General features: G+C 42.6%; 1 protein-coding gene across 5 annotated transcripts in view; it reads right to left on the bottom strand.

The window, feature by feature from the left end:
- Window positions 1–468: 468 nt before the first annotated feature.
- LOC306994285 (uncharacterized protein) overlaps window positions 469–12,380 on the bottom strand; it is a 32,399-nt gene continuing 20,487 nt past the window's right edge. For all 5 annotated transcript variants that reach the window (XM_079639896.1, XM_079639893.1, XM_079639892.1 and 2 more), the window contains one exon: window positions 469–1,537. In XM_079639896.1, coding sequence (XP_079496022.1) covers window positions 1,326–1,537 — 212 coding nt within the window. In that variant the 3' untranslated portion in view covers window positions 469–1,325. The remainder of the gene's footprint in view (window positions 1,538–12,380) is intronic.

Raw genomic sequence — 12,380 nt, forward strand, 5'->3', positions numbered from 1 at the left:
ACCTGTGCCTGGACACAAACACACACACACACACACACACTCCAGATCTGATGAAGGACCTGCGCCTGGACACACACACACACACACTCCAGATCTGATGAAGGACCTGCGTCTGGACACACACACACACACACTCCAGATCTGATGAAGGACCTGCGTCTGGACACACACGCACACACACTCCAGATCTGATGAAGGACCTGCGTCTGGACACACACACACACACACACACACACACACTCCAGATCTGATGAAGGACCTGCGCCTGGACACACACACACACACAAACACACTCCAGATCTGATGAAGGACCTGCGCCTGCACACACACACACACACACACACACACACACTCCAGATCTGATGAAGGACCTGCGCCTGGACACACACACACACACTCCAGATCTGATGAAGGACCTGCGCCTGGACACACACACACACACACACACACACACACACACATACGCGTTTTTGTGAAAAACTGGTACGTATGAAAAATACATCACATATGGGGACATGCCTTTCTAGAGCTACTAGGACCAAGCTGAAAACAGTTTTAGGTTGCCGATGGTCTTGTTATGACAGTCATCTGTTGAGGTTTTCATTTAAAGCATATTTTTGCACAACCTGATTTTATACCTACATATGAGGACAAATATTAATTTCATCACCTTTCAGGACATATAAACACACATACACTGATGTCTAAATCATACCTACATATTGGGACAATGGTGAATACTGAGTCCTGAGCTACACACACATACACTGATGTCTAAATCATACCTACATATTGGGACCATGGTGAAAAGTGAGTGAGTTAAGAACAAGATAATCATACTGATTAAAACATTTCTTTTTTGCTGTGAAGTAGAGAGTTTGCAAGGGAGTCGGCCATTGCAAGCTGTCCATTTGATCTGCATTTCTTAGTTCTAAACATGCTGAAATAAACCACCCACTAAAACAACTATTTGTTTTGCAGTAATCGTGCTCCCCCAGACACTCACTAAAATGAGATGTTTATCATAGAAGCAAAGGGCAACCTATTACATAAAGTATAGATCCACTACTGAATTCACAAGATCAGTTTTATTGCTGTAGCAACAAGCACCATTTATTAATAAACAGCATCCAAATTGCAGAAACAAACAAGCAAAAAAAACATGTGAAAACATGTGCCGTGCTAGGCAATGGAGTTGGGGTCCCGGAACTGACGCCCCCCAACAAATTTTCTTTTTTTTTAACAATTCTTGCGAAAATTAAAGACAGCTTTATAAAGCCTTCAACTCATATTGATTTAACAAAAAATATATAGAAAAATTTGTCCTACCGACTCTGTTTTCTTTTTAAAGCAGTAATTCTGTTGTTAATGTAAAACTTAACAGCAGACCAGTCTCTGTTTTTCAGTGCCTGAGGTTCGGCCAACAGGCATGAGACACAGTCCGTCTTCCCAGGCACTCGACAGCTGTGGATGAAATGCATCATGTGCTTTTCAACCGCTCCAACCTCTTCTTCCGACCACTTCCTCTTGACACTGACTTTTGTGCATAATAACAAATAAAAAAACATAAAATTAAATGTAATTCCTAAAATACAAGGCAAATCAGTCAAAGCCAGAGAGAACAAAGACCCATAAAATATTGTTACATACCAATGCTATATAGTAATTAACTGTTATTGAGAGTGCTATGTCTCAAAAGGGCTCAAGATACTGCGTTTCCATAAATGTAATGCACCTACAGCAAGCAAGTTGAGCAACAACTCCCTTTCCACCAAATTACTGAAGTCTAAATAATATATATTGGGACCATGGTGAATACTGAGTCCTGAGCTACACACACATACACTGATGTCTAAATCATACCTACATATTGGGACCATGGTGAATACTGAGTCCTGAGCTACACACACATACACTGATGTCTAAATCATACCTACATATTGGGACCATGGTGAATACAGAGTCCTGAGCTACACACACATACACTGATGTCTAAATCATACCTACATATTGGGACAATGGTGAATACTGAGTCCTGAGCTACACACACATACACTGATGTCTAAATCATACCTACATATTGGGACAATGGTGAATACAGAGTCCTGAGCTACACACACATACACTGATGTCTAAATCATACCTACATATTGGGACAATGGTGAATACTGAGTCCTGAGCTACACACACATACACTGATGTCTAAATCATACCTACATATTGGGACAATGGTGAATACTGAGTCCTGAGCTACACACACATACACTGATGTCTAAATCATACCTACATATTGGGACAATGGTGAATACAGAGTCCTGAGCTACACACACATACACTGATGTCTAAATCATACCTACATATTGGGACCATGGTGAATACTGAGTCCTGAGCTACACACACATACACTGATGTCTAAATCATACCTACATATTGGGACAATGGTGAATACTGAGTCCTGAGCTACACACACATACACTGATGTCTAAATCATACCTACATATTGGGACAATGGTGAATACAGAGTCCTGAGCTACACACACATACACTGATGTCTAAATCATACCTACATATTGGGACCATGGTGAATACTGAGTCCTGAGCTACACACGCATACACTGATGTCTAAATCATACCTACATATTGGGACAATGGTGAATACTGAGTCCTGAGCTACACACGCATACACTGATGTCTAAATCATACCTACATATTGGGACAATGGTGAATACTGAGTCCTGAGCTACACACGCATACACTGATGTCTAAATCATACCTACATATTGGGACAATGGTGAATACTCAGTCCTGAGCTACACACACATACACTGATGTCTAAATCATACCTACATATTGGGACAATGGTGAATACAGAGTCCTGAGCTACACACACATACACTGATGTCTAAATCATACCTACATATTGGGACAATGGTGAATACTGAGTCCTGAGCTACACACACATACACTGATGTCTAAATCATACCTACATATTGGGACCATGGTGAATACTGAGTCCTGAGCTACACACACTGATGTCTAAATCATACCTACATATTGGGACTATGGTGAATACAGAGTCCTGAGCTACACACACATACACTGATGTCTAAATCATACCTACATATTGGGACAATGGTGAATACAGAGTCCTGAGCTACACACACATACACTGATGTCTAAATCATACCTACATATTGGGACCATGGTGAATACTGAGTCCTGAGCTACACACACATACACTGATGTCTAAATCATACCTACATATTGGGACCATGGTGAATACAGAGTCCTGAGCTACACACACATACACTGATGTCTAAATCATACCTACATATTGGGACCATGGTGAATACTGAGTCCTGAGCTACACACACATACACTGATGTCTAAATCATACCTACATATTGGGACTATGGTGAATACTGAGTCCTGAGCTACACACACATACACTGATGTCTAAATCATACCTACATATTGGGACAATGGTGAATACTGAGTCCTGAGCTACACACACATACACTGATGTCTAAATCATACCTACATATTGGGACAATGGTGAATACAGAGTCCTGAGCTACACACACATACACTGATGTCTAAATCATACCTACATATTGGGACTATGGTGAATACTGAGTCCTGAGCTACACACACATACACTGATGTCTAAATCATACCTACATATTGGGACAATGGTGAATACAGAGTCCTGAGCTACACACACATACACTGATGTCTAAATCATACCTACATATTGGGACCATGGTGAATACTGAGTCCTGAGCTACACACGCATACACTGATGTCTAAATCATACCTACATATTGGGACAATGGTGAATACTCAGTCCTGAGCTACACACACATACACTGATGTCTAAATCATACCTACATATTGGGACAATGGTGAATACAGAGTCCTGAGCTACACACACATACACTGATGTCTAAATCATACCTACATATTGGGACCATGGTGAATACTGAGTCCTGAGCTACACACACATACACTGATGTCTAAATCATACCTACATATTGGGACAATGGTGAATACTGAGTCCTGAGCTACACACACACTGATGTCTAAATCATACCTACATATTGGGACAATGGTGAATACTGAGTCCTGAGCTACACACACATACACTGTAGGGATGGAATGGTACACTGAAGTCACGGTTCGGTTCATACATCACGGTTCGGTACGAGTTCGGTACAATGGAGGGAAAAGCAAAACAAAAATGCAGAAGGCAATATTTTTATTGTGGATGTCTCAGGCTGTACCACCTAGTGTCATACAGTCTCTCCCCTGAGCAGCGACAGCCGGCCCTGAAGTGTGTAAAGTAAGATGTAAACAAAATAAGACAATCAGCTATAAAACTGAAAATACAGCATCTCTTATGTCCGGACGAATGAGCGCAAAGGTGCGTGCGGCAAAAATGTAGTCATTTTTGTGCGGTCGTGCGCGTTGGGTGCGCAAGGCCCCATTTCGCGAGGCGGTGTGCAGTGCACGCTTTTTTTGTAACAGCGCGCGCGGCTCCGCATCCGAAGATGCACGACTTCAAGCCGAATCTGTCCGAGCATGAACAGCACAGCACCGGCACCCAGTTCATGCGTCTAAATTAGGGATGCAAATTATCGATTAATTCATTAATCGTTATTTGATTGACCTTATCGATCGATTAACGATTAACTGATAAGCGGCTATTTTCCTGAGAATGTAAATTTCTCACGGTATCAATAGTGTCTTTAACATAAAAAGCTAAATATTGCTTATACTGAATAAAAATGCATGTTATATTGCTCAATTTATGTTTTATTGTTGTTTAGGGATGTCAATTTTCACAAATTCCCATGATCGATGGATGAATGTTTCGATGTCATTGATTATTTAATTATCAAATATAATGACTACTATACAACGCGTCGCCGCCTCAGACGCGTGCAGAATGTGAGACTGTGGACGAGCTCTCCCTGAACACCGCACTGAAGACGGCAACTAAACCCAATGCATTCACAACCATTTAATACAATAGTGTTCTCATGTTATGTAATATGTCAGTCCCAAATTATTCATCGTTATTATTAGTCGTGCATTTCTGCTTGAGCTGCGCGCGCTGAATGAAGGCTAACGTTAAACTGGAGCGCTTAGTTTGCTAGCGCGTTATTTAACTCAAAGAAACGCATCCTATATGAGATTCATCAGATATATTCAAAATAAACATAATATTACAAATTATTTCTGCACAAAATGACGCGAATGCACAAGTGAACTTGAACTAAGTTACGTGCCATTCATTCAGAATGATCATGTTGTGGACGCGCTCTTCCTGGAGCAACGTGACACGGCAACTAAACTCAAATAATGCACAATGTTTTTATTACAATATTGTTCTCTTTATTAAAATGTTATGTAATATGACAGTCCTGCCAATAGTCGTTATTAGTCGTGCAGTGCCGTTTGAGCCGCGCGCTGGAGCTGATCACGCGCACTACAGCGTTCATTCAAGGGATGCGTCCAATTAGGGCTGGGCGATATGGCCAAAAACAAAATATCACGATATTTTTTTTTATATCAGTCGATATCGATAATTATCGATAAATGTCAAATCTTTATTTATTTCAAGTTTAAAGACAGATTTGTACTCCTAAGTGAAAGCTGTAGAAACCAGAGCGTTGTGTTTTTAAACTACTCTTTATTGTCAGAACATATCATGACAAACTCTTGACAAACAGGTGAACATTTCACAAATCCGAGGTAGAACATTCAAATATTTGACATTTTTCCTTAACAAAATAAATATCTTTATTTCAGTCGTATTAGCTTGAGTTAGGATGCAGATTTACTTTATACAATTTATGTTCAGTAACAAAAACAGTAAAATAAAATCTGTTAAAAAAAAGTAACAACATTATTTTTATTTGCTAAAATGTAATATTCTTTAGTTTTATTTAAATTAACCATTGGTCATCCAGCATCATGCATTTAGATCATGATAACCACAGATAAAATGTAACTTTATGGTTTCTATTGTAACTTTATGGTTTCTATGTGAGAAACGTCACATATTGTGACGTTTCTATGGTATTTATGAAAACCAGTAGCCTAAATACATTATTAAAAACTGTAATTATATTACATTAGTCCTTTAATACATTGTCTACATTAATAATATTATACAATTCAATATATATATATCCCACATTTCATGGTGCAGTTAATATTACTAGGCTAACGTTACAGTAAATCCGTGGTAAATGATGGGAATGTGTCGACGGAAAAGCCTTCTGACTGTATCGTTGCGCACAGTGCTTCTCCTGTTCGTCAGCGCCGCTTCATCTGCCTTTAAACTGGTTAAAATCACTGAGACATTTGTGTTCCTCGCTGAATTCAAGCGCTCTCCCTGGATCTAGTGACCGAGACCGATCAGAGTAAACCCTTATTATATACTGTCTATGGAGTAAACGCGTCTGCTCGAGTGAGCTCGCGCTCGCGCTGCCGTTTGGACTTTGAGCCGAGCGGATAAACGGTCCGTGTGGCGCGCGCGGTTCAAATGAGATTCGTTCCGCTTTTGGCGCAAAAAAAATTATCGAACATTTATCGAGCTCTTGATATCGTTTTATCGAGAAAAATTATATCGCGATAATTATCGTTATCGTTTTATCGCCCAGCCCTACGTCCAATATAAGATAAATCAGATATAGATAGGCATACACAAAATAAACACAAATTAGCAACTTACATTTGCACAAAACAAAAGGCTGCGAATGAACACGCAAACTTAGTCATAATGAAGGTGTAAAATGGTCCCAAACAAAACGCACTCACTTTGTTTCGCAATTGAGCAGCGCACGCGCATTAACCTGCTTAATCGATGATCGAAAAGTTGTATCGATTAAATGTATTATCGACAATTAATCGATCGTCGATTAATCGTTGACATCCCTAGTCTAAATTAGTTGCTTACATTAACTAAACGATCCTACAATAGCAGACATAAGCCCTTTAAATAAAAATGAATTGCCATATTTTATAAAAAGGTTCATAAAACAAAATAAAAATGTTTAGAAATTATGTAAGATAACTAGGGCTGTAATCTCCCAGTCGATTAGTCGATTGTTGGTCGATAAGTTCTGGCTCGACCAAAATTTTGATTGGTCGATTTTTTGCCGCGTTCAGTTTTGCCGCGTTCATTTCATCAGTTTTGCCGCGTTCATTTCATCAGGCGGAAAGCACTAATTGCTAATGTGGGTGTTTTCAGAGCACCGCTGTTTAACAGGTAACAGGCTGTCTTCAGAACACCCCCCTTGGTTTCACTTCTTTTGGATTAGCCCAACCCACTGGAGAAGAGAGTCTTTTTTGCCTCTTCTCGATGACTCGCTTGCTGTAGTCCTCAGTTGTAAGTCGCTTTGGATAAAGGCGTCTGCTAAATGACTAAATGTAAATGTAAAGAGAGACAGATTGAAGAAAGTAGGCCACTAGAAGGTTAGCTGAATATTATTTATTTAATTGTGAGAACGTTTAATGCATAGTCAGTCCTGTTCTACCATGTCAACAAAGACATCGGCAGTGTGGCAGCTTTTTTTAAAAATGGAAAACGGGAAAAAAAGATTGGAGCCTAATGCGCAATGCCCACTGTTTGTAATAGTTTTGAGCCTATGCTTTATTTTTCAGTTATGCCCTTTATTTAGTTTTTGCTCTTGATCTGGTTTGTTTAACCCTCTGAGGTCGGCAAACGCGCGGGTCCGTTTTGCTCGTTTTTTTTTTACATAGCAGCAATATAGACCTAAAATACTCCGTCAGTTTTGGTCATACAGCCTTAAGAAATATGAAAAAATAAGCTGCTAAATTTTTGTGTCCACTTACAATCGAAATAAAACGTTGTGCTTTTGTAAAATAAAGAAAATATACAGGGTGTGCTTTCTGCCTCTCCGTCTCCGTGAACTTTTTTTCTGAAGCACGTCTCTAAACTTAAACAAAACTCAGCAAATACTATTCCCTCATATGATTATAGAGATATATAGCTCATGTCTAAGTGTGTAGTTTTAAATTATCTAATTCAAAACTAAAAGAAATATTCTCTGTTTATGTAATCTATATATAAAGTGTCACGAACACACACAAGACGAGAAGATCCAATTGCAGTATTTATTATAAGGGTAATCCGTACTCACAAACAGTCCAGGCAAGGGTCGAAATCAACAGGCAATCCAAAGAACACAAGATAAACACGAACAACAGGAACGGAAGTGTGGGGACAATATACAAGGACTCCGTGACAAACACTGAAACAGACAGGGTATATATACACAAGTGCAAACAAGGTGACGAGAGACAGCTGAAGGAAATGAACAATCAGTGACAGACAGGATTATGGGAAATGTTGTGAAAATGCCTAGACACCGTGAAAACTGAGACCTCTAATGTTAAACCCAGGGAACCACAAGACACTGTGACATAACCTCCCCTCTACGGAGCGGCTACCAGACGCTCCAAGACCACAAGAAACAAACAAAACAAGAGTCCAGGCGGGAGGTGGAAAGGTGGAGGATCAGGGGGTGGGATGGGGGGCCAGATCCATGGAGGGGAACAGGAACAAGGGGGAACGGCTTAAGCGGCGGCCAGGGCGAAACAGACAGTCCATCGGGCGGCCAGGGCGAAGCAGACAGTCCATCGGGTGGCCAGGGCGAAGACGACCCCCCGGGCGGCCACGGCGGTGAAGACCCCTCGGGTGGCCACGGCGGTGAAGATCCATGGAGGGGAACAGGAACAAGGGGGAACGGCTTAAGCGGCGGCCAGGGCGAAACAGACAGTCCATCGGGCGGCCAGGGCGAAGCAGACAGTCCATCGGGTGGCCAGGGCGAAGACGACCCCCCGGGCGGCCACGGCGGTGAAGACCCCTCGGGTGGCCACGGCGGTGAAGACCCCTCGGGTGGCCACGGCGGTGAAGACCCCTCGGGCGGCCGCGGCGGTGAAGACCCCTCAGGCGGCCACGACGGTGAAGACCCCTCGGGCGGCCACGGCGGAGACGACCAGGGTGAAGATGACCACTCGGGCGGCCACGGAGGAGACGACCACTCGGGCACAGGAACAGACACCACCGGCTCAGGCACAGGAACAGACACCACCGGCTCAGGCACAGGAACAGACACCACCGGCTCAGGCACAGGAACAGACACCACCGGCTCAGGCACAGGAACAGACACCACCGGCTCAGGCACAGGAACAGACACCACCGGCTCAGGCACAGGAACAGACACCACCGGCTCAGGCACAGGAACAGACACCACCGGCTCAGGCACAGGAACAGACACCACCGGCTCAGGCACAGGAACAGACACCACCGGCTCAGGCTCGGCGGACGTGACGTGAAGCTCAGGCTCGGCGGGCGTGACGTGATGCTGGATCGGGGCCGGCAGGGCGAGCAGCTCGGGCGGGGCCGGCAGAGCAGCATGCCTAACCGGCGCGTCAGGGATGGCAGTCACCTCTGGGATGGTCTCTGGATTAGGAACCACCGGACGGTCCGTTGAAGAGGCCCTTCTCCTTCTCCTCTTCCGTCTCCGGACCACCGGAATCGGAACCACCAGACCCGACTCAGGAACAGCAGACACTGGCTCCGGCTCTGGAACAGCAGACACTGGCTCCGGCTCTGGAACAGCAGACACTGGCTCCGGCTCTGGAACAGCAGACACTGGCTCCGGCTCTGGAACAGCAGACACTGGCATGTCCAGGATCCGAGCCAGACGCTCCAAATAGTCCATCATTGCCTTGGCGGCCCCACAAATGGGCATCTCTAGACCCGTCTCAAACTGGGCAGACGTGACGTGAACAGTCTCTGACTGGGCAGACGGGACGTGAACCAACTCTGACTGGGCAGACGTGACGTGAACAGTCTCTGACTGGGCAGACGGGACGTGAACAGTCTCTGACTGGGCAAACGGGACGTGAACAGTCTCTGACTGGGCAGACGGGACGTGAACCAACTCTGACTGGGCAGACGGGCTGTGTCTCCTCCTCCGTCCATGATGGCGTCTCGGTGGCATCGAACTCCCCATCTCTGGGGAATTTACCGTCTCCTCTACGAACCTGGCGGCTATGGTCTCCTCATTCCTTCTAGCACACATTGAAAAATAGGCCAACAAAGAAATCGAGGATCCTTCATCCTTTCCCGGAGGGAAAATCTCGCCACGCGGTATCCACATACCGACCGGATCGTATCCGTACTGCTGGATCTATTTGTGACGGAGTCCTTCTGTCACGAACACACACAAGACGAGAAGATCCAATTGCAGTATTTATTATAAGGGTAATCCGTACTCACAAACAGTCCAGGCAAGGGTCGAAATCAACAGGCAATCCAAAGAACACAAGATAAACACGAACAACAGGAACGGAAGTGTGGGGACAATATACAAGGACTCCGTGACAAACACTGAAACAGACAGGGTATATATACACAAGTGCAAACAAGGTGACGAGAGACAGCTGAAGGAAATGAACAATCAGTGACAGACAGGATTATGGGAAATGTAGTGAAAATGAATAGAGACCGTGAAAACTGAGACCTCTAATGTTAAACCCAGGGAACCACCAGACACTGTGACATAAAGAGCGAGAGATCAGCCGTTCTCATTATCGTTCTCTCACCTCATTACTCTGCTAATGTGACACGCCCATGGAGAGCGCGCGCTATTCAGACGCAGATTATCTGGAGCAACACATGCAAACCAGTCAACGCCCACAACAGCTGGAAAACACACTCGCGGTGAGGAATAATAATATCGTGATAATCCTGGAAATTTTACCTCAAACGTGCTGGAGTAGCCTAACGGATCCTGCAGATCATCAGTAAGTGCTTTGTTCTAATCGCGATATGAAATGGTGTCTGCAAACCGCAAAAGACTGTTTAAATTTGAATAGCGTTTCTGTGTTTGAATGAATGCACGGCGCATATGCATGCTGTTGTTTACTACAGCTCGCGCGTGTCTGTGTGTGAACGAATTTAGCTTTTAGCAAACTATCTATATTGCCTACTGAGATGAGTAAAAATCGACTGAATACGTTGAAATGTATAAGCAACATATTAAACTTCAAATTAACATTTATGCCCTAATATATATTATAAAAGACGATATGTTACAGACGAAATATGAAAGACAACATTTAGTTTTGGATAGATTATAAAGTTTTTACTGCCACATCAAAACCTAATTTACAAGGTGCAAACAAAATCTTAAAAGGTCACTATAAGCCTTCTCTTTAAATTATTTTTGTGTTTTATTAGTGACAAATTTGGGGAGAGGATAGCCTACATCCAAAACTTTCTGAAAATACGAATGAGAATTAACTGCACAATTACTAGAAATGTTTACCTTGGATATTATACAATTTGCAAGCATACACAGTTTGTGGAAAAATACACTTTTTTTCAAGATGTTTCCAACTCTGAACCAATTCTGTAGTAATATATATATGTGTGTGTGTGTGTGTGTGTGTGTTGTCTTTGCATTCTTTCTTGTGGCTCAGTGACACCTAAGGCTCATTAGTATGCAGCATTAGCAGGTCTTCTTTGTCTCCTCAGGTGTGAATGAGGACATTATTCATGACCTTGTTGGATCATTCACGCCCACCTGCATATTGCCTTTCCAAACAAAAAGTGTCTTACAAAATTTAAATCAATCTATTGTTTAATGTGAACGATTAGCCCGGATGATTTTCAGATCATTTTGAAGTAAACACTCTAGCCGACAAAATCCATTAATCAAAAGTATTGTGGGAATATGTGAAGTTGGTCGTTTGTGGTCTTACATCAGAAAATTTAAGTTTGAGTTTTTTGAATAACCACGCATAAATAATATTCTCTCAAAAATGCAAACATGTACATACATGTTGCTCACATATTATGATAGCCATGTTCGTGCTAAATATAGTGTAATTACACCTTTGCCATTAATATGTTTATAAGCTACTGAAAAAAATACAAATATCAGGGCATGTCAAAACATCTCAAGGACCCCAAAAACACCTTAGACCCCAGAGGGTTAATACATATTATTTTTGTATTAAATGGACGTGCCTTTTGTGTTTAAGAGTAAAAGCTTTAAGTTAATAGTCTATTCGTGTCTCAGCCGCGAAGCTGCACTCCTATGTTCAGCCTAGCTCGCTACACAGAGCGGCTGAAATTATAGTGTCTGTCAGTTATTATAATACATATATGACAAAAACAATTGTCTAAATTATGTTGCATATTCCTCGAAAGTTATTGTGATGATATCACTAGTTGACAACATAGTACTATTTTCGGAAATCATAGGCTATGATATTGCGCGGGTGCACGTGATGCAACGCTGTCAGAGCCGACAGACTCGTGTGTCAGGCTC

This window comes from Phoxinus phoxinus, assembly GCF_949152265.1.
Source record: "Phoxinus phoxinus genome assembly, contig: scaffold_55, whole genome shotgun sequence".
NCBI classification, from domain to species: Eukaryota; Metazoa; Chordata; class Actinopteri; order Cypriniformes; family Leuciscidae; genus Phoxinus; species Phoxinus phoxinus.